At 47.8% G+C, this 23,189-nt stretch overlaps 1 protein-coding gene across 3 annotated transcripts in view; it reads right to left on the bottom strand.

The window, feature by feature from the left end:
- LONRF3 (LON peptidase N-terminal domain and ring finger 3) overlaps positions 1-22,615 on the bottom strand; it is a 43,394-nt gene extending 20,779 nt beyond the window's left edge. The window contains exons 1-6 of one of the 3 annotated variants that reach the window (XM_054544999.1): positions 21,551-22,615; positions 18,686-18,804; positions 14,245-14,367; positions 10,126-10,281; positions 7,512-7,776; positions 6,624-6,714 (exon numbers count right to left, since the gene is read on the bottom strand). In XM_054544999.1, coding sequence (XP_054400974.1) covers positions 6,624-6,714; positions 7,512-7,776; positions 10,126-10,281; positions 14,245-14,367; positions 18,686-18,804; positions 21,551-22,367 — 1,571 coding nt within the window. In that variant the 5' untranslated portion in view covers positions 22,368-22,615. The remainder of the gene's footprint in view (positions 1-6,623; positions 6,715-7,511; positions 7,777-10,125; positions 10,282-14,244; positions 14,368-18,685; positions 18,805-21,550) is intronic. The other 2 variants (XM_002832034.5, XM_002832035.3) reach the window with 2 other exon arrangements.
- Positions 22,616-23,189: the final 574 nt, after the last annotated feature.

Here is a 23,189-nt window from a genome sequence, read left to right as displayed (position 1 = left end):
CTTTGGCTATGCAGGCTCTTTTTTGGTTCCATATGAATTTTAGAATTGTTTTTTTCTAATTCTATGAAGAATGATGGGGATTGCACTGAATTTGTAGATTGCTTTTGGCAGTATGGTCGTTTTCACAGTATTGATTCTACCCATCCATGAGCATGGGATGTGCTTCCATTTGTTTGTGTCATCTCCGATTTCTTTCAGCAGTGTTTTGTAGTTTTCTTTTCTTTCTTTTTATTTCTTTTTTTTTTTTTTTTTTTGAGACAGAGTCTCGCTCTGTCGCCCAGGCTGGAGTGCAGTGGTGTGATCTCCGCTCACTGCAAGCTCTGCCTCCTGGGTTCACACCATTCTCCTGCCTCAGCCTCCCGAGTAGCTGGGACTACAGGTGCCTGCCACCACGCCCGGCTAATTTTTTGTGTTTTTAGTAGAGACAGGGTTTCACTGTGGTAGCCAGGATGGTCTGGATCTCCTGACCTCGTGATCTGCCTGCCTTGGCCTCCCAAAGTGCTGGGATTACAGGCGTGAGCCACCGTGCCTGGCCTGTGTTTTGTAGTTTTCTTGTAGAGGTCTTTTGACTCCTTGATTAGATATATTCCTAAATACTTTATTTTTTTTGCAGCTATTGTAAAAGGGGTTCTTGATTTGACTCTCTGCTTGGTCACTGTTGGTGTATAGAAGAGCTCCTGATTTGTGTACATTAATCTTGTATCCAGAAACTTTACTGAATTCTTTTATCAGTTCCAGGAGCTTTCTAGAGGAGTCCTTAGGGTTTTCAAGGTAAACGATCATATCATCAGCAAACAGTGACAGTTTGAGTTCTTCTTTACTGATTTGGATGCCCTTTATTTCTTTCTCTTGTCTGATTGCTCTGGCTAGGACATCCAGCACTGTGTTGAAAAGGAGTGGTAAGAGTGGGCATCCTTGTCTCGTTCCAGTTCTCAGAGGGAATGCTTTCAACTTTTCCCCATTCAGTATTATGACAAACCCACAACCAACATAATACTGAACAGAAATCAAAACAAAAATCACATGATCATCTCAATAGATGCAGAAAAATCATTAAACAAAATCCAGCATCCTTTATGATTAAAACTCTCAGCAAAATCAGCATACAAGGGACATACCTTAATGTGGTTTTCTTTTTTTGGTTGTCCTTTCCTGGTTTTGATATTAGGGTGATGCTGGCTTCATAGAATGAATTAGGGAGGGTTCCTTCTTTATTGTGTGGAATAGCGTCAAAATGATTGGCACCAATTCTTCCTTGAATGTCTGGTAGAATTCTGCTGTTAATCTGTCTGGTCCTGGACTTTTTTTTGTTGTTGTCAGCAATTTTTAAGTTATCATTTCAATCTTGCTGCTTGTTATTGGTCTGTTCAGGGTATCTCATCCTTCTGATTTAAGCTAGGAGGATTGTATTTTTCTAGGAATATATCTATCTCTTCTAGGTTTTCTAGTTTAAGTGCATAAAGGTGTTCATAGTAGCCTTGACTAATCTTTTATATTTCAGTGGTGTCAGTTGTAGTATCTCCTGTTTTATTTCTTAGTGAGGTTTTTTGAATTTTCTCTCTTCTTCCCTTGGTGAATCTTGCTAATGGTCTATCAATTTTACTTATCTTTTCAAAGAACATTTTTTGTTTCATTTATCTTTTGTATTGTTGTTGTTGTTTCAATTTAATTTAGTTCTGCTCTGATCTTGGTTATTTCCTTTATTCTGCTGGGTTTGAGTTTGGTTTGTTCTTGTTTCTCTAGTTCCTTGAGGTGTGACCTTAGATTGTCTGTTTGTGCTCTTTCAGACTTTTTGATGTAGGTGCTCAGGGCTGTGAACTATCCTCTTAGCACTGCCTTTGCTGTATCCCAGAGGTTTTGATAGGTTGTGTCATTATCGTCATTCAGTTTGAAGAATTTTTTAATTTCCATCTTGATCTTGTTTTTGACCCAGTGCTCATTCAGGAGCAGGTTGTTTAATTTCCATGTATTTGAATGGTTTTGAAGGTTCCTTTTACAGTTGATTTCCAGTTTTATTCCACTGTGGTCTCAGAGAGTACTTGATATAATTTCAATTTTCTTAAATTTAGTGAGGCTCATTTTATGGTCTATCATATGGTCTATCTTGGAGAAAGTTTCATGCACTGTTGAATGGAATGCGTATTCTGCGGTTGTTGGATAAAATGTTCTGTATGTATCTGTTAAGTCCATTTGTTCCAAGGCATAATTTAAATCCATTGTTTCATTGTTGACTTTCTGTCTTGATGACCTGTCTAGTGCTGTCAGTGGAGTATTGAAGTCCCTCACTATTACTGTGTTGCTGTCTATCTCATTTCTTAGGTCTATTAGTAATTGTTTTATAAATTTGGGACTTCCAGTGTTAGGTGCATATATGTTTAGGATTGTGATATTTTCGTGTTGGACAAGGCCTTTTACCATTATATACTGTCCCTCTTTGTCTCTTTTAACTGCTGTTGCTTTAGAGTTTGTTTTGGGCCGGGTGCAGTGACTCATGCCTGTAATCCCAGCACTTTGGGAGGCCGAGGCGGGTGGATCACGATGTCAGGAGTTCAAGACCAGCCTGACAAACATGGTGAAACCCAGTCTCTACTAAAAATACAAAAATTAGCCGGGTATGGTGGCGCGTGCCTGTAATCTCAGCTACTCAGGAGGCTGAGGCAGGAGAATCGCTTGAACCCGGTGGCGAATGTTGCAGTGAGCTGAGATCACACCATTGCACTCCAGCCTGGGCAACAGAGGGAGACTCTGTCTCAAAAAAAAAAAAAAAAAAAAAAAAATTTTGTTTTGTCTGATATAAAAATAGCTACCCCTGCGCATTTTGGGTGTCCATTTGCATGAAACACCTTTTTTCACCCCTTTACTTCAAGTTTATGTGAGTCTTTATGTGTTAGGTGAGTGTCCTGAAGGCAGCAGATGGTTGGTGAGTTCTTATCCATTCTGCGGTTCTGTATCTTTTAAGTGGGGCATTTAGGCCATTTACATTGTTAGTATTGAAATGTGGTGTACCGTAGCATTCATCGTGCTCTTTGTTGTGTGTGTACTTTGGTTTTTGTTTTTGCTTTTTAACTTGTATTTTTGTTTTATAGGTCCTATGTGATTTATGCCTTAAAGAGGTTCTGTTTTGATGTGTTTCCAGGATTTGTTTCAAGATTTAGAGTTCCTTTTAGCAGTTCTTGTAGTGGTAGCTTGCTAATGGCAAATTCTCTCAGCATTTGTTTGTCTGAAAATGACTATCTTTCCTTCATAAGTGATGCTTAGTTTCACTGGATACAAAATTCTTGGCTGGTAATTGTTTTGTTTGAGGAGGCTGAAGATAGGTCCCCAGTCCCTTCTAGCTTTTAGGGTTTCTGCTGAGAAATATGCTTTTAATCTGATAGGTTTTCCTTTATAGGTTAGCTGGTGCTCTGTCTCAGTTCTTAAGACTCTTTCCTTCATCTTAACTTTGGATAATCTGATGACAGTGTGCCTAGGTGAGGATCTGCTTGTGCTGAATTTCCCAGGTGTTCTTTGTGCTTCTTGTGTTTGGCTATCTAGGTCTCTCACAAGGCCAGGGAAGTTTTCCTCGATTATTTCCCCAAATACATTTTCCAGACTTTTAGAATTTTCTTCTTCCACAGGTACACCAATTATTATTAGGTTTGGTGGTTTAACATAATCCCAGACTTTTTGGAGGTTTTGTTCATATTTTCTTATTCTTTTCTTTCTTTGTCTTTGTTGGATTGGGTTAATTTGAAGACCTTGTCTTCAAGCTCTGAATTTCTTTCTTCTACTTGTTCAATTCTATTGCTGAGACTTTCCAGGGCATTTTGCATTTTTAAAAGAGTGTCCAAAGTTTCCTGAATTTTTTAATTGTTTTTTCTTTAAGCTACCTATTTCCATGAATATTTCTTCCTTCACTTCTTGTGCCAGTTTTTGGATTTCCTTGCATTGGGCTTTGCCTTTCTCTGGTATCCCCCCGATTAGCTTAATAACTAACCTCTTCATTCTTTTTCAGGTAAATCAAGGATTTCTTCTTGGTTTGGATCCATTGCTGGTGAACTAGTGTGGTTTTTGGGGGGGTGTTGGAAGAACCTTGTTTTGTCACATTACCAGGGTTGGTTTTCTGGTTCCTTCTCATTTGGGTAGGCTCTGTCAGAGGGAAGGTCTCGGGCTAAAGGCTGTTGTTCAGATTCTTTTGCCCCACGGGGTGTTCCCTTGATGTAGTACTCTCCCCATTTTCCTATGGGTGTGGCTTCCTGTGAGCTGAACTGCAGTGACTGTTGTCTCTCTTCTGGGTCTAGCCACCCATAGAGTCTACCCGGTTCCAGGCTGGTACTGGGCGTTGTCTACAGAGTCCTGTGATGTGAACCATCTATGGGTCTCTCAGTAGAGATAGATACCAGTGCCTGTTCTGGTGGAGATGGCAGAGGGTGCAATGGACTCCATGAAGGTTCTTAGCTTTGGTGGTTTAATGTTCTATTTTTGTGCTGGTTGGTCTCCTGCCAGGAGGTGGTGCTTTCCAGAAAACAACAGCTGTGGTAGTGTGGAGAGGGACCAGCGGTGGGCAGGGCCTTAGAACTCCCAAGATTATATGCCCTTTGTCTTCCACTACCAGGGTTGGTAGGGAAGGACCATTGGGTAGGGGCAGGGCTAGGTATGTATAAGCTCAGACTCTCCTTGGGCGGGTCTTGCTGCAGCTGCTGTGGGGGATGGGGGTGAGATTCCCAGGTCACTGGAGTTGTGTACCTAGGAGGATTATGGCTGCCTTTGCTGAGTCATGCAGGTTACCAGGGAAGTTGGGGAAATACAGCAGTCACAGGCCTCACCCAGCTCCCATGCAAACTGAAGAGCCAGTCTCACTTCCACCGTGCCCTCCCCAACAGCTCCAAGTCTGTTTCCAGGCGGAGAGTGAGAGGGACTTGAGAACTTGACCAAGGCTATTTGCCTCCCAGAGTATTTGAGATGTCTCCTGGGTCCTGCAGAAGCAACCCGCTTCCTTCAGAGGGACTGTGGGCCCTCTCGGGATTGCTGGTTTGTTCTTTAGTCCATCTGGAGCTCCACAGCCCTCCCCGCAGGACCCGCCAGCACAACGAACAGCGGCCTGCCAACCATCTTAATTTTTGTGCAAACATCTCAGCCTCCTTTTAATGCTCTTTTGGAAAACAGACACATTTGTGAATCTGCTAAAGGATGTGGACCTTGTCCTGGAAAACCCACATACTTTAACATACAACTTCGAGACATTCATACATCTATTAGAATCCATATATAGAACATCCTCAGGGGTCCATAGACCCAGTTTCCTTCTGGACCTCTGGTCTAGAAGGAAAAAAAAAATAGTTAGCATTTACTGAGTATCTATTATATGCCAGGCACTATTCCAGGTGTTAAACAGATTTTTCTCAATTAATCATGACAACCCCATGGAGTAGGTACACTGTTCTTTATTTTACTGACAAGAAAACAGTAGCAGAGAATGTTAACTTGCTCCATCCAGGTCAACAGCCAGTAAATGACAGAGCCAGGGAGCCTCTCCTCTAAGCCACTAAGTCACAGCTGTGAAATCAAAGACATGTAAGCAATTTTAAAAAATTGTGTATGGTTACACACACTATAATCATAGCCTCTTTCTTTTGGGGTGGGGGAGCATGTGAATAATTTGCCTCTCCGGAGATCTGAGGAAGTAGAGATGATGTGGCACTGTTTGGTGGGGAGATACTTGGCTAAGTATCTCAGGCCCACCACTAATATTCATGGCACAACACAAAACAAAAGCTAGTCAGGCCCACCATTTGGCTTCCCAAGAATAGACCCGTGGCAGTGACAGTAGTCCTTGAACTTTGAGCTCTTGACCATGTAACTGAGATTAGTGCTGGGGTCCAAAATTTAAATTATCTCTAGGGGCTAAGAATGTAATGCAATTGTGACACACAGGTTGGAACAAGGCAGTTGGGTGGCGGGGGGCATGGTCAACTGGAGAGTACATGTCCTGTCTCAAGACATTCAAGTTTAAGAAAAACAAACCCCATGAGGGCCAAACAAAAGACATATTCAGACCGGGTGCAGTGGCCTGTAATCCCAGGACTTTGGGAGGCCCAGGCAGGCAGATCACTTGAGCTCAGGAGTTTGAGACCAGCCTGGGTAACATTGTGAAACCCTGTCTCTACTAAAAATACAAAACTTAGCCAAGCGTGGTGGCGCAGGCCTGTAATCCCAGCTACTTAAGAGGCTGAGGCATGTGAATCGCTTGAACTGGGGAGACAGAGGTTGCAGTGAGCTGAAATCGCACCACTGCACTCCAGCCTGGGCAACAGAGCAAGACTCTGACTACAAAAAAAAGACACCAAAAAAAAGACATATTCAGACATATTCAGCCCAGTGGGCCATCAGTTTGTGACCTGTGAATAGACTGTTCCCTTCCCACTCTCCAGGTTTTTCCAAGTCAGGAGCCAGGAATGCAGGGAATGCAGTCTGTGGGAAGGGGACACAAGCTGACCCATGTGACAATCAACATTGTGATTTCCATTCCATTAGAGCTATGCTTTTTACATGCTAACCAACCCAGCAGTAGGTCACTAGCAGAAAGGTCCAGACACCAGAGATGAAGAAACATCAGGAAGTAAATGATAGTACACAGGACATACCTCATACATAGAGCGCATTCAAGGTCAGATGCGTCGAAAGATGCAAGTGGTAAACTGAGAGCAGGTTTGTCCCCCTGATCAGTGGGAGGATCTGCGATTTAGAAAGCAAGAAGTCAGCGCTGGAGCCACCCCAGTTTCATAGATAGTACTTCTGAGGCAAAATAATCCAATGCTTTTTTCAGTTTGCCACTCTCACCACCACCTCTCAGAGAGTTGATTTAGTGGACACCTGAGCCGTTGAGAATGGGACACTCAGAAGTAGGCTCTCAGAGGTTTCCAGCAGCCCCAACAGAAAGAGAAATGCAAGTCAAAGAATGTCCAGGAGCCCTGGGGACTTCATTCAAATGCAACAGGCACCTCTCTCAACAGCAGAAGCTACAGCAACTCAATGGACTGAGCCAGGCCTTCAAAGCTAAAGCTGAATCTTGGCACTGCCAACCTCTCGTGGAAAGATAGCAAGCCACAGCTGCTGCTTCTCACATGCCTACCTATGGGAACACAACTGGGAATGAGCAGGGTGAGGCCTGACCTCACTTTCCTCATCCTGCATTCCTAGAATGGGGATGGGGGTAGCGAGAGGCTGACCTAGAAGGAAGTGGCATCCCCATGGGTATGGGATGTCATTAGTTGATACTGTGCTTGACCTGATGCTTTGGCTTTCCATTATATTAATAATTAGTATTGAACACTTATTACAGTGTGCTAGGCACTGTACATGATCTCATAGAAGCCTCATAGCAATCTCTGAGGTCACACAGCTAGTAAATGCCAGAGCTGGGCCACACACCCAGAGCCTAAGGAGCCCCCAGACAGAGGTAAGTAACTTGTATATATTGGTGAGCCCGGGGATCTCCTCCAAGCTACCTTCTCCCTGGGTAGAGCCAGTACCTTGCTTGGAGGCTTTATTAGGCATCCCTGTTTCTTCTTGGGATTCAATCTGGCAATGTTTCCTTTTCTTTTCCTGGCATTTTCCAGTCTTGCTGGAAGCAGCTTTTGGAGAGGTAGCATCCCGCTTCTCCTCCTCTTCTTCCTGGTCTTTCATGTGGTGCTGCTGACCATCCGCCTTCACTTTAGCTGGGTCCATCAGACTGCTGCCATCTCCCCTGGCTGCTGCTTCCTCCTGACTAGAACAATGTGGGAGCTCCAGATTGTCCTGGATGAAGAAAGGGCCACATATCAGAATCTTCTTAGGACCAATATTGTCCTCTGATGTTCCTACCCAGAGGGACAAAGGGAAACTATAGAGTCCTGATCCCCACCCCGATCGCATAGTGGACACAGAGCTCAACTGGGGGGCCGTCATAAGGCATTATTTCCTACTTCTTTTCTGCACAGTATCTGCAACCAAGGCATGCCCAGCTTGGGTGGAGTTAGGGAACTTCCCTAGGCAAGGACAGGAAGGTATGTAGGAGGAGAGCCTCCTTGGGCAGGTGCAAAAAGGGGAAATGCCAGGGATAGCACCAGTTCCCCTTCCTATCAAACCTTCCCCAGTAACCACTTTAGCAAAACCAAGGCAGGCAGTGAGGGCAGATCCTGTCACTCAATAGTTCCTCTCTCCCTCACTGCCATTCACGGCCGTCTGCGATCCCCAAACTCCAGCTCCAAGAGGACTTTTGGTAGGGCTTTGGCACAGGTCTGTTCACAGGCCTGCCAAGTTACCTCATGCTCCAGGGCTGTATGTTACACTGGTCAAATGAACAAGGTACAAACTATTCCTTTTACTAGATTTGGGGTGAAAAGCATTAAAAAAAAAAAAGACAAAATCACCTGGCAAAAAAATCAACAATGTCTCTAGCCTTTTAAAGAATATTTTCCCAGGAGATGGATATTTGAAAAAGGATTTAGAAATAAGTGCAATAACAACATGTTTATGCAGATTTACATGGAGAACCCCTCTCTAATCTAAACCCATAGTCCACAGGTCAAGACACTCATCATGTTGTTTCCCTCTAACCCTACCAAAAAAAAAAAACTGGCAGACAGGTAAAAAAGGGGAGCATATAGCTGGGAGAAAACAATGAGGTGAGGAGAAAAATAAAATGGGTTTTCTCTGTCTCTAACTTGGGAGTTGGGGTTTTCTTCAGCACTACAGCAATACTACAACCTTGACTTTCCATGAACCCAAGGCATTGGCCACTCAGGAGTATACTGCTTTGCAAAGCAAAGTTTGGGTGGAAATCCAATCCTTGTTCCCCAGCTGGTTCACATTGAAAAGCCAAGGTTGCTATTTTTCTTCTTTTCAGATGGAGCTGCAATTAGAAGTCACTCCAGGCATTTCAGTTCAGTATTAGCATTCTCAATCATGTAATAGTGATCTTAATTATTGAAATCACTGGGAGTTCTGTGATTTCAGGAGATCCTCTAAGTTCTGCCGTTTTTTAAGAAAAGTTGGGGGCACCTGCATTTCAGTCCTTTTATGAGAGCCCAGGGCTTACACACAGGAGAACACCGGGCATGAATGGAGGGAAAAGTGCCCCCTAAAGGTGCCCAGGCATTCAGTGCTAAACTCTGCCTTGGAGTCTGCGCTTCTGATCCTCAACTTCTAACCACTTACCCTCTGCTGGGAAAGCCAGGGCCTGGAACCCATCTCTCTTGTGTTCTGTTTCCTTGCTTTCAAAGAAAGGTACAAATACCTGTCTTCCTCCCAGGTCCTTCAACTCAACTTTCTTTCCAACATCTCTTTCCTCTTCTCTGTTACAAATACGTATTGGGAGCTTACTTATGTATAAGGCATAGTGTAGGAATATGAAATTACATCCATTTGAGGATCAGACAGAGTTGTCTTTGCACAGGATAAGTGCTGGCACTCAAAGGCCAGCAGCTTGAACAAACAAAAGCTCCAAAGGAGGAACTGTTAGGCTCTCTTCCCAGACTCCTCCCCAAAGCCTATAAACCCACCCAAATGGTATGGCCCAGGGGCAGTGAGACAATTCCTTTCTAGTTCTGTAAAATCTCTCTCTTGGCTGGATCTAACCAAGAACTGGAAAAAAATGTATCTTAGCACTTTGGAAGGCCAAGGTGGGAGGATCACTTGAGGCCAGGAGTTCGAGACCAGCCTGGGCAAAAATGGTGAAACCCCGTCTCTACAAAAAAAAAAAAAAAAAAAAAAAAAAAAACAACAACAACAACAACAACAAAAAACTTAGCCAGGCATGGTGGCACTTGCCTATAGTCCCAGCTACTCGGGAGGCTGAGGTAGGAGGATCTCTTGAGGCCAGGAGTCTGAGGCTGCAGTGAGCCATGATCATATCACTGCCCTCCAGCCTGGGTGACAGAAAGAGATCCTGTCTCATAATTTTTTTTCAATGTAATGAATAAACTCTGGGACCATGCCTGAAATTCACAGCTGCATCTTTAAGAGGTTCTTTGCAAAGAACAGAACCACCAGTGACTCAATTTCTTCTTTCTCAGGAACCAAAATAGGAGAGGGAGGGCTCACTCCCCACGTTTGCCCACAAAACAGCTAAATGAAGCGTCACAAGCGAGCTGGGTGAGTTTTTACCTGTAACAACCTTGGCAGATTATGGCTGGTAACTTCAGTAGTCATTGACTCTACGTTTTCCTTTAATCTAGGGTGAGGTGCCAACAGCTTCAGGATATCGGGAGAATGTTCCTGAGAATCCCCCGGGACTGATGGTGAAAAGAAACTAAGGAGAAGCTGTGACATAAAACAGAAGACTTCACTGCTTAAGTTTCTACAGGTGCCCAGGTGAAGGGGAGGAGGGTGAAGGGGGGAGGGAGCCAGCTTGCAGGGCAGAACTTCAGGGAGGAAGCCTTGGACCAGTGTCCCTAACACACCACACCGGGGCAGGGGTCCTCGCTTCAGCGGGCATCAGAATCAACTGGGGAACTTATGAAAAATCTAGGTCTCTACTTTGTACTCCCATCTCCCCCAGGTCTGAAGTGTGGCCCAGGAATCTGGATTTTGAGAAGGCACTACAGATGCCTCTGTTGCCTAGCCAAGGTTAAGAGCCATCATGCTAGTGCTAACACTCCACAGAAATATCTGCAGTGGGATTTTAAAACTCATCTAGGAGGAAAAAGACAGAGAGGTAAAGTCAGGAGAGAAACCTCAGTTGGGGAATTTGAAGTTCATAATACCTCAGTGGGTAGAAGTCTACAAATGTCTTCTAGGATCCTCACTGTTTCTTTTCTCCACTACCCATTTTGCTTCCTCCTCTCCCCACCATCAACCCTGGATCTTTAATCCCTTCAAAGCTGGGAACCTGAGCAGTTAACTGTTAGGAAAAACAGAACTCCAGCTTCCTCCCTCTTCTCCCAACCTCGCCTCCCCTATTCTGGCCTTTGCCTCCCAGAGGATGTTAGGTTAAGTTTAAGTACTAGGCGCAGGGAGGTTCCAGTCTCTTGCTGGTTTCCCTTGCAATTGGATAAGCTGGGAGGGTAGACATGCATTCTAATGTAGCTTGCACCACTCACTGTCCACATTCTTGCCCCAAGTTTCCCCTGTACTAGCAAGGAGTGTGTGTGTGTGTGTGTGTGTGTGTGTGTGTTTCCATATACTGAAACATGTAACACAAGAAGAGCAGGTGACTTTGCTTCTAAAACCTGCTCCAGTGCTTACCACCCAGCAGCTCCAGCAGTGTTTGGAGATCCACTAAGGGAAGCTCCAGTCCCGTGCTGAGGGTACATAGTTAGGGTATTAATTGATCAATAAAATTTGACAGAACACCAAACTCCAGTTTGATTTATTCTCTGGCCCCCAGCAATCTCTTCATGATGTTCCTTCAGATGCCAGCACTTGCCATGAAGCCAAACCCCACTCAGCCTTCAAAGCTCAGCTCTAGTGTTACCTTCCCTCACTATTCCAGTCCTGTCCTACACAGTAGTAGAGAGTGCACCATAATACAGCATCTTGAACAACACCACGTTATGTTATCCTAGAAATGTGTCACAGATGTAAGCCTTTCTCTCCTGCCAGATGGCCAGCTTCTAGAGGGCACATAACAGATACCCAATAAATACTCATCACACTGGATGGAATTTAATTAAGACACTTATCCACCCCAGGGCCCAGGGAGAGGCCTAGCATTCAGGCCCAAAGTCCTCAGATTGATCCTTATGTTTCCTTTCAGCTCTGAGAAACCCACTTTCCAGTTATGAGTTGGCACAGGAGTTAAATGGGGAGGTACTCACAGCACCCAGGGCCATAAATGCCAGCTTTCAGAGGTCCCTCCTCCACAGGAGCCAAGGTTGGTCCTCTGAAGCCCTAATGCATGACTCAACAGGACCAAGCCAGTTCTGAGGAGGCAGTATCCTTGGAATTCTCCCAAAAAGAGCATAATACTCTTCAGTAGCAGCCACACAGCATCACAAGGTGCAAGGATGAAAGGGCAGAGGGTGGTAGGAAGGAAAAGGAGGCCAAGCGAGAAATCAAAGGAAACAAAGCAGAAATAACAACAGCAGTTCCCTTCTTCATTTTACTACTCGAGATCTCTCTCTAGGCCTTCTCAATGGCATTGGAAAACAAAAGTTGGGGTCAATTCTCAGTGAGAATGATGATTCCACATGAATGAAAGTCAATTCCACTTCAGCCTCAGCCTTAAAAAGGCCCAAATAGGTCAAGAAGGGGGAAAAAGAATCTACAGTAAAAACAAACATTAAAAAGAAACACAGGCTTGTGAGTTCGAAGGCAGCTTATAAATGTCAACTGAACCTGCATCATCTCTGTCAAATCTTTAGCCCTGAAACTGGAATGATCTAGTAAATAAACACAACTGAGGACTCTTGATGTTCTTAATCGCTGCCATGGCCTCATCACACTCAGTGGAAATTCGCCTCTAAATTCTCGCCCTCAGTTCAGAACTCTGTAACACTCATCACGGGCATACGCTCACTTGCATCATCTGGCATTTATGTTAACAAATGCAAGATTGTAAGTTCTTTGAAGACTAAAACTGTGACTTATGCATCTTTGGGTCTCCAGAGCTTCACACAATGCCTTGCCTCAAACCATTAGGCAGCTGTGGAAATGACCACAGTTTCTCTATAAAAGTGGACTGGAGAGACAGGTCAGCCCAACTGATGACACCAAAAACATCTCAGCCCAGCTGGGAAATGGACAAACAGGAGTCAAGAAACCATTCCTCCTTGGGTCTGAGACCTGTCTCTGCTGGCCTTTGCACGCTCTGTCCCCAAAGACAAGTTTCTTCTAACTGCCTTTGTTCATCCTGGAACTGGAAAGTTCCATTGCTACTATTGATCCAGCTTCACCAGTGAGTGCTGAGGCTGTGGCCATGTCCTCATGGGAAGCAGGATGGCAGAGCAGCTAAGAGGCCAGGCTTTGGAAGCAGATAGACTTGGGTTTGAATACTTTCCCACCAATCACCAGCTGCATGACCCTGGGAAAGTCAGCAAGCCCGAGCTTCATCTGTCTCACCTGTAACCTGAGGATAAATAACCAAACCTAGCCTCAGGAATGTAGTGGGATTTAAATAATATACTCCACATAAAATGCCTAGCACAGTGTCTAATGCAGAAGAATTTCTCAACAAATGTTAGCTATTATTATTATCATTACATCATGGACTACACTTAAGATTTGGAGAAGGGTCCACAGCTTGAAGCAATTCTCCCCGAACCATGCTCCTCTCAAGCACACCTTTTTCACATACTCAAACCAATTCAAAGCAACTTCCCAGAAAGGAGATCTTTTGTGAGAGACAGAAAATCCAGGGCCAGTTCCCTTATTTCATTGATTTTGCTAACTATTCCTTTCTAGAGCCTTCAGAAACCAGTTCTGTCTCTTGCTCACTTTCTTTATCCACTGCTCTGCCAAACCACCCTGGGACAGAAACCGTAAGGCTCTGCGGTGAATAGTGGGTGGGGCACAAGGAGAGCAGAGACAACCGCCAACTGTCAGAATCCAACTTACGGGCCGATTACCCAGACTCCAGCAGAGTAAATTGTAGAACAATAAACAACAAAGTCCATGAATTGAAGATGCCTGAGCCTTCACTAATGCTCTCAGTATTTCACACCATTTTTCTTTTATAACTACCACATTCTCCTGGGACCCAAGAGTTGGAATGACTGTTTGCATTATATTGTAATGGTCTCTGACTAGCATTTGTGAGGCAGTGTGTTTTATTTCTAGCAAAGGAGCTGAAGGTTGGAGTTCTGTGTATGGTGATAGGGGAGGTGGGGACCACCAACGTCCCTTCCCAGGGGCTGGCTGTCACGTTTGGCTGGTGAAAACTGTGATTCAGCCAAAAAAAAGTTACGTAACAGCAGGTAGCCCCACGCCCTGGATCTCTCATCAACAGCCAGAATGTCCTCAGTGAGCCTCAATCCCCATGTTAATGTATTTGATTTTGGTTTTTCTCCCACTGACAATCCAGACCCTGAGTCAAAGAAGCAAGAACATTCCTCACAGCCTCCTACAAAAATGTAGGAACTGCCCAATCTGATCGTACACACCAGAAGGACGGTGTTTCTGGCCAATCAATTAACACTCCCATCTCCCTTTTGTCCCCTTAACCCAGGGAACCACCCACTCAGGACCCCAAATGCCAGGCAGGACAGCACCCTCACTCCCCTTCCTAGAGAAGACAGAGAGGGGAGGGTCCAGTAGGCAGCTGGACCTGATGTCATTTCAACTCACTCTTTGGGCTTCACATCTTGCTCTCTTGTTCTTTCCATCAAGGGATACACAGTAGAGAAACTCCCTTAGTGCCTCCTCCACCTTGCCTAGGGTGGCTAAGGCTTGGGCTTTTCTGAAATGTGCCTGGAAGGAAACATTAGCATTCAATCCCATTTTATTCAGCCTATTAACACTACTGCTCTAACAATAGCTAACCCAGAGCACTCACTGTTGTGTGAAACATTTTAAAAGGACTCTCTTATCTACAGCCCTAAAATGTGGGCAACTGTTCTAATGCCATTATAAAGAAGACAAAACTGAAACCCAAAAACGTTAACTTGCCCAATGTAACACAGCTGGTAAGTTGTGGAATCAGGGTTTGAACCTGGGACTGACTGATACCAAAGCCTGTATTTTTAACCACTCTGCCATACTACCTTGTCTCTGCCCCACCATTGTACGGAGTGACCATCAAATGTAGGAAGAACCCCCATTTGACCACATGCTAACCAGCTTTCAGGGCCTGCCCAGCTATGCCTTCGTTTGAACTAGTCTCTCAAGCAGAGAACTAGTCCTCAGTAGTGGCTTGAAAGAGCACCTAAACTGACTGATCAGTTTTCAGAAGAGGCCCAGGAGAAGGGATCTGACCTCTCCAAGACCTCAAAGGTAGCTAGTGGCAAAGCTGGAACTAGAACTGCAGTCTCAGGACTCCCAGAATGCTCTTCTCCACAAAGCAGACTGCCTTTCAGAGGGCTAACCAGGGGCTGAACAGATGCTTACTCTCCTAGGGGCCTGGATCACTTCTGCTCCCTCACCACATACTTTAAAAAGTATAAAGAAGTTTATGGCTCCTCAAGGCCCAAGCCCAGCTGCTCTGGGAAAGACACTCTAGGGAGGGCAGAGGAACATCCTGGGGAAGAAGGAAGAAAAAAGAGTAGCGGGGGAGAAGGCTGCCCTCTGTGTGTGTCTTGAGACAGGTGGACACTAGCAACTTGGCTTGAAGAGCATTTCACTTGAGTCATCTAGGACGTCCCTCCACCCAGTGGCCTGCTCCCTTGCCTCCTCCATTGGCAGTACTAAGCCTCACTTAATGAACGAAGTGATCCAGGTTGTGGCTGCTGGATACTCCCTGCCCCCCTTTCTAACATGCCTCTTTGCAGGCCCCGGAGCCCTCAGGCTATGGCCTGGCTGCAGAGGCTGCCCTGAAGCTGCCTTCTTGAGCAGTGGCCCCTGCTCCAAACCTCTTGAAGACCTTTCCGCATTCCCCCAGTTCCTTCTGAAGCCTTGTCTTGGCTGATACATGGATGTTGATGGCCTCCCTTGTTGCTTCTCCCAGCAGTGTTTACCAAGGGCCTTTGGGAAATGCTTGCATGACATCACAGGGCAGCTAGAGGGGAGAAGTGTTGGGAGACTGGAAAGGCCTCTGTGTGATCCCACTAATCATATCAAGTAGCAATCCATATACTCTTTTTTTTTTTTTTTTTTTTGAGATAGAATCTTGCTCTGTCACCCAGGCTGGAGTGCAGTGGTGGATCTCGGCTCACTACAACCTCCGCCTCCTGAGTTTCAAGCGATTCTCCTGCCTCAGCCTCCTGAGTAGCTGTGACTACAGGCATGCGTCACCATGCCCAGCTAATTTTTGTACTTTCAGCAGAGATGGGGTTTCACCATGTTGGCTAGGCTGGTCTCAAACTCCTAACATCAAGTTATCCACCTGCCTCAGCCTCCCAAAGTGCTGGGATTACAGGCGTGAGCCACCGCGCCTGGCCAACCCATATATTCTACCTGCTCAGGGCAACCAGCTCACACCACTGAGAGCTGTGTCACCTGCAGGATGTGCTGAGTACCACACACTCTGGCTGGATGGCTGGAATAGAGAACAGGGCTTCCAGATAAACCCCTACACTTGGGGCATTTTACATAGAAATGTTGGGAAATATGCAAATCAGGGTGGGAGGTGGTTTTGAATTATATGCATCAGTTCGTCTTCTCTTAACCCCCAAGACAATAAATTACCTAATCACTGCCCCAACCTCTCACTTCATCACTATGGGGAAATGAAACTCCTATTTAATACTTTCATTAACTCTTCCTTCACTGGGGAAGTCACTTTTCCCATTTCATCCAAAATGCTTCACTGCTTCTCAGCTCTGCTTCTCACCACACTATCAAGGTCCTTAGCCCTAGGATCTAGGCTTAGGGTGGAGGTGGAAAGAGTTGCAAGTCTTCTTACTCCTAGGCAGCTCCCTGACTTGCACTACTGGGAGGCCAAAAGTGCCCCCACTAAAGCTCCTTTGGGTTAAGACACTGGTGACTTGTATTAAACACTAAATGTGTTCCTTGGGGAAAAAAACCCGTACTAATCCATCATTACTCATGAAAACCTTCCCGGAAAAAAAAAATATATACGAATCCATCATCACTCATGAAAACCTTCTCAGGAAAGAACATACAAGATTCACCTGACATTCATTGCAGAGTACACAGGTCCACATGCTTTATCTGGTTTCCAGATCCAAAAAAGTTCTGATAATCCATTATTTTCATAAGCCTGACATCATAATTCATTAGATGGCAAAACCTGACCTAAACTGATATAAAGTGTTTAAAAATATTTGTCCCACTGAGTGTGAATTTTCACGGAATTGTGTTGGATTACAGGAAGCTGTCCAGAGCTCACTGAGACCTAATATATGGTCCTTGCAAAATATAAAACATTCTGGATTCTGAACACTTCTGGTCTTATAAGATTCAGATAAGGGATCATGGACTTGAACTTGGATACATTGGTTTTCTGAGGAAGGCATCCTTGGGTTGTATAGAGAGAGAGCACTACACCCAGGAAGCTTTATAGCTGCAGAATTTCCTCTTGGCCACGTTCACTTTTGACCCTCATTGCATCATTGCGAGGCAATCAGGGCAGATATCAATAGCTTCATTTTGCAAACAAGGATACTTGGGGGTTTGCAAGTAGTAGAGCACAGGCTCAAATCTAATCTTCTAAACAAAGTACTGACATGTGGCTGAGGGCCAGTCCTGAAGCCAGGCAAAGATACAGAAAGTGACACTTTGCATCCTGGCATCCTGAGAGGTATCCAGGCTGTTTTTCTTCTCACCCCCCATGTGACCTAAATCCTTGGGGATACTGGCAGGCTGACTGACTATATTAAGGACTTGAAATGGCACAACCATTATTGTGTGAGTGTGAGGATCCCTTCAGAGAAAACTGGCCAAGCTGCCAAGGAGCCTGGCTATCAGTAGAGGTTCAGGAGCACTAGGCCAGCAACACCACTCTCACCTTCCTCTTTCTAATGTCCCTGGAAAATGATAACAATGGCGATAGAAAACATTTATATAGGCTGGACACGGTGGCTTACACCTGTAATCCCAGCACTTTGGGAGACTGAGACAGGTGGATTGCTTGAGGCCAGGAGTTTGAGACCAGCCAACATGGCAAAACCCCGTTTCTACTAAAAATACAAAAAATTAGCCGGGCATGGTGGCACACGCCTGTGATCCCAGCTACTCGGGAGGCTAAGGTGGGAGACTCACTTGAACCTGGGAGACGGAGGTTGCAGTGAGCTGAGATCACGCCACTGCACTCCAGTGTGGGTGGCAGAGTGAGACTCCGTCTCAAAAAAAAAAAAAAAAAAAAAAAGCCAGCGCGGTGGCTCACGCCTGTAATCCCAGCACTTTGGGAGGCCAAGGCGGGCGGATCATGAGGTCAGGAGATCGAGACCATCCTGGCTAACACAGTGAAAACCCGTCTCTACTAAAAAAATACAAAAAATTAGCCGGGCGTGGTGGCGGGTGCCTGTAGTCCCAGTTACTCAGGAGGCTGAGGCAGGAGAATGGTGTGAACCCAGGAGGCAGAAGTTGCAGTGAGCTGAGATTGCGCCACTGCACTCCAGCCTGGGTGCGAGAGGAAAACTCCGTCTCAAAAAAAAAAAAAAGAAAACAGAAAGAGAGAAAGAAAGAAAGAAAGAAAGAAAACGTTTATATAGTGCTACATGCCAGACACTGTTCTAAGCACCTTACATTATTAGCTTATGTAATCCTCACAACAGCCCTATTTAGTAGCTGCTTTGAATATCCGCCATTTTACAGATGAGGAGATGAAGTACTGGGAAGTTAAGTCATTTGCCCAAGGCCACAAAGGTCATAAAAGTTAGCAGAGTTGGGACATAAACCCAGGCAGTCTGGCCCCAAGTGCATATTCTAGAGAGTCACTATGCCCAGGCTGCTCTGAAGGTCATCAGTTGAAGACTGAATTGGGGAAGAATCCAGTTCCCTTGCAGACCTGAGTCACCCTTTGCCCAGGGATCTTTACCCTGGCTCCTTTGCAAAGTCTTCTTCCTGTTCTGCTTGAGCTCTAGTGCCCCTACGCTCCAGGGAGGCAGCCCTTCCTGCCAATTCCTGTCTGCAGTACAACCCCTTCCCACCTCTTCCATCCCACACTCACCTTAAAACCCATCGGGCGGAGCTTACATGCTATTTCTGCATCATGCAGTGCGTTCTCATGAGACTCCAAGGTGAAATAAATCTGAGACCGATTGCTATAAAGCAAGTGGTCATTCGGAGCTGCCAAAATAAGAAAGAAAAACCCTTATTAATGGCCCCCAGCGCAAGCAGGTGCTAAGTCCTGTATGAGTATGGATCTTGAGCAAATGATAAGTTTTCTAGGACTTTTCTACTGGAGATCAAAAGGGTTAGGCTCTATTTCTAGTCCTACTATTGTCCTGCCTTCTACACCCCCAGCCACTCTGGGCCTGAGGTTCCCCAACTGCAAAGTCATTTTTGTCCCCGCTCACAAGCGGTTCATTAGAAGCCCCATGGTGTCAGTGATGCATTAGACACTTTGACATAGATGAGATGTGGCTACACACAGCTAGTGCCTGGCAGCCCGGTTTATGAGTGCAGTATTACCAACAAGAAAACAAGCCAGGTAGGAAGGAGAGAGAGGTGGGCAGATGTGACCCCTATCTGAACCACCAAGATGACAAATCCAAGTTACTTTTCCAGGTGGGAATGACTGATGACATTAGTAACATCTTTGTCTACAAAGCCCAGCACATATGAAGATTTCCTAAAGAAAATGGAAATACATTTACATGGTCCCATCCTCTCATTTCAAATGGCCAAATGTAAATGAACTTGGACAAGGTTTCTGGGAATAAGATGAGGCCGGCTCTCACCAAAAACTCTGAATTACTAGATGTCAGAGCTGGACAGGCTATTAGAGATTATCTGGCTCAATCAACCCATTCTTCAGATGGGAAAATCAAGCCCAGAGAAGGGAAGGCATCTTCTCAAGGTCACATAGTTAGCTGGGCAGTCACTGATAACTGGTCAGACTTTGAAGCTTTGAAGCTGGGATGTGGGGAGCAGGTTCCTTTTTCTGAAGGTGTATGCAGTACTTGGAATAATACGGACACAATGGCCATCTTGCAGAACAGAGAGCCTCCTTTCCTCTTAGAAGGGTAAAGCTGGCCTTGACATTTTCACCCTGACTTCTCTGAGGGGATTAACAAAGATGCAAGGAAGAACCTCCAGGGGAATGTGGTGGCAACAGAGGAGGAGGGTGAGGGCAGGAAGGGGCTTTCCTGGCCCTTGGGGGATGGCTAAAAGGTATGGAATCTGCCTTAGAGATCTGGAGTTAAGTGACCTCCACCTGCCTCATTCATATTGCCCTGCTCTTCCCCAAGATCTGGGCTCTAGCTTCCTCTATGGCAACAGGCTTTGATGGTTTTTTTCCCAGGGGTGTGCTCAGGGCTTGCTTGGGTGCCCATTACTTGCTCTTAAGACATTAGCAAATTGTTTAGTCTTTTCTGTCTTTTTTCTTCTGCAGCGCACTCCAGCCTGGTGGCAGCTCACAGTCTGCCTTGCTTGTGCACAGACAGGAGCTAGAGGGGTCCCCTTCTCCGGCTGCCAGCCTTGCCCCGTCAGTCCTCATTCCTCCTCCTCCTCCCCCCATTACCTGTTGCAAGCTTGAGTAGAGATTCAACACGTGGAGACTCCGGCCCACACCCCTCCTCCACTCCACAGAGTCAGGTCCAGGACACCCTCGGATCCCAGGGCCCTGCCTGCCCAGCCCTGCTGCCTCCTCCCCGGCATGCTTCGCCAGACACCGCGCCCCGCGGCCGAGCTCCTGGCAGACTGCCAGAGCTGGGCAACACCGGCTGGCGGCTCAGCAGCCACTTCCTGGGTCCAGGCTTGGTGGGTAGGAGAGAGAGGCTCCCTGGGGAAATTCGGGTGCCCTAGTCTAGCTGGAGATGGGGGACTGCCCACGTCACCCTTGAAGCTGCAAAGCCCACCTAACCCTCCCAGGCGGCACTGGAAAGCGAGACAGAGGTGTGACCCATTCGTAGCCAGCCCACCGTCCCCGGGGATCCCCAAGCAGTTGACGGGCCGGCCTCCCGCCGGGCTGGCCAGGTTAAAGGGGTTGGAGGCGAGGGCACAGGCTACGGGTTGGCGGGGCGGGCGTGGGGGGGCATCTATTTCAGCCGAGGATCGTGTGATAGGAAGCGGTGACAATGAGTCACAGGGCAGCGGGGCGCAAGCGCTCCCCCTCCCCCCGCACACGCTCGTGGGATGGTTTCCGAAGCGAGCGTGGTGGCCCACTTCAGTTACCTCAGCGGTTACACAATCCCGCCCGCTCGCGCGGGGGAGGGGCGCCCGACCCGGGCCGCTCGCGGCCCTTATGCAACCAGTGCTCTCCTGACCTAATTCCACGCCGGACCCACCCCACAGGGAGCCGCGGCCCCGGAAGGGGCAACACCCGGCGGCGCGAGCGGCGGACGCAGGCGTCGACCGGACATCTCTTGCTGGCTACAGCCTGGAGGACCGGGCGCGAGTGCGAGGAGCGCGCGAAGTTCCTCTCCTCGCTGGGAAGGTGCGAGCAGGTGTAAGAGGAGGCCAGGAGTGCAGAGGAGAAGAAGAGTCAGAGGAACAGAGACAGTGACACCGAAAAAGAAAGAAACAGTGACAAAGATACGAAGAGACGGAGAAAAAGAACCAGAAGCAAGAAGACACAGACAGGAACGGGGACTGAGAGACAGGCACACAAAAGCTAACAGAAGTAGCAGGAAAAGACAAAAAGCAACCGAGATCAACACAAACACAGTGAGAGACAGATAAGCAGTGAAAACAGGACAAACTCAGAGACCCGGCCCCAGAATCACCCCTCCCCCACCCCGGCCACAGTCCATGGGTCCCCCGCCCCCTCTTCTGCCCTGGTCCAAATCCCTTCTCCCTGCGGGGTTTGTTCTCCCGCTCCCTCATGTAGCCACCGAGCCCCAGCCCCGGCCCGGCAGCGCGTTGGACTCACCCAACTTAACTGCCTCGTTGTACTTGAGCAGTGCCGCCTCCACCTGGCGCTCCCGGTACAGCCGGTTGCCCTCGTGCCGGAGTTGCGACGCCCGCGCCGGGCCTGGGAACAACTTGCCAAGGAGGCCGCTGAGCACCACGTTGACTCGCAGCGGTGGCGGCGGCTGCTGCCCAGCCCGCCGGGCTCCACGCGCCCGCCCAGTGGCCACCATCAACGCGGAGAGCTTGACCCCGCACAGAGCACAGCGCCGGTCGGCGGCCCGCCCACGTTCCAGGCACAGTTTACAAAAGGTGTGGCCACACGACAAGGACACGGGGTCTGATAGAAACCCATGACATTTCCGGCACTTAAAGCCGTCCCACACCTCGGTGGCCGCCGCAGCCGCGGCGGCCCCCGTCTCTTCCGCCGCCACGGTGCCGCTTGCAGTGCTACCCTCGTCCGGGGGCGCCGGCGCCAGCGCCTCGCCTTGCGGGACTTTCTCCGCCAGGCAGCGCACCAGCTGCTCCAGCTGCTCAGCCACCAGCTGCTGCCGCTCGGAGAGCTGTCTATACACCTCGAGGGCTTCCCGGATTCGCCCCCGGGACGCCAAGGCGTCTGCCTGCGTGAGCAGGACTTTGCTCTCCGGCGTTGAGGTCCCCGGAGACTGCTCTTGCTCTGGCTCCCGCGTCGGTAGAGGTGCGGGGCCCTCTGCAGCCACCTTTGGGTGGGGTCCCATGTCTACTTGGGCCGCTGATGCCCCTCGCTCCGCCGGCTCCAAGTTGTCGCTGCTGACCTCGGCGGGCAAGCTCAGCATCTGTTCGGTCCGTACTGACTCCATGGGAAGAGGGGCACGGGAGGGGACGAGGCGTCTAGGGACTGGGGACACGAAGCAAGGAGTGGCAGCTGGAGGAAATCGGGGCAGCCACCGCCGCCGTGCCACCGAGCTCCTGACCCTGCCGCGCCTCCGGGAGCTCCATGCCGGCCGCCCCGCGCCGCCTAATAACTGTCTTGTCTCAGCAAAGTGTTATATAAAACGGTACCACGTGACGTGCCGCCACGCTGTTCATTGGCCGGCGGCGGGGAAATTGTTACAAAACCAGATAGTTTTGTAACAGTGTTGCTCTTGCTTCTTTGGGCTTCGCTTTTCTTGGCTTCTTTTTGAGGTTGTTTGTGTTTACACTTCGCCTTATTCCTCCTCGCTGCCTGGTTCTTTTTCGGAAGTGGGGTTGGGGGGTGGGGAGAAACTCAGTGTCTTCTCTTGGGCTTCTCAGTCTCCAAACCCCACCCCATCCCACCTCCAAACGGGCAAGCAAACAGGTCCCCTCTGCCAGCCGCTGACCAGCGGCCCCCCCCCCCAGTCCTCCCAGGAGAGGCTGGTACCTCGAGGTGCACAGTCCGTGGGGTCTTCCGGGACGCCTAAGACTCTCCCTCTTGGGGGAGATGGCTGCTGTCAGGGAAAGGAAGCAGGTTGGGAGGGGTATCCGTGAAGCCCCCCCACACACACACACACAACCCAGTCCCAGCCCGAGAGCCCTGGGAGCCCCGCCTGGGTTCCTTGCCTTCTCCCAGGAGCCTCCCAAAGGTGGTGAATGCGGTTTCTGAGGGTGCTTGGTCTTCTATGCCAAGAGCGACTCAGAGCAGCGGGTCCCACCGGCGCAGA

This window comes from Pongo abelii, chromosome X (genome assembly GCF_028885655.2).
Source record: "Pongo abelii isolate AG06213 chromosome X, NHGRI_mPonAbe1-v2.0_pri, whole genome shotgun sequence".
Lineage (NCBI taxonomy): Eukaryota > Metazoa > Chordata > Mammalia > Primates > Hominidae > Pongo > Pongo abelii.
The sequence above is the reverse complement of the archived record's forward strand: the minus strand, read 5'-3'. Positions and strand labels throughout refer to the sequence as shown.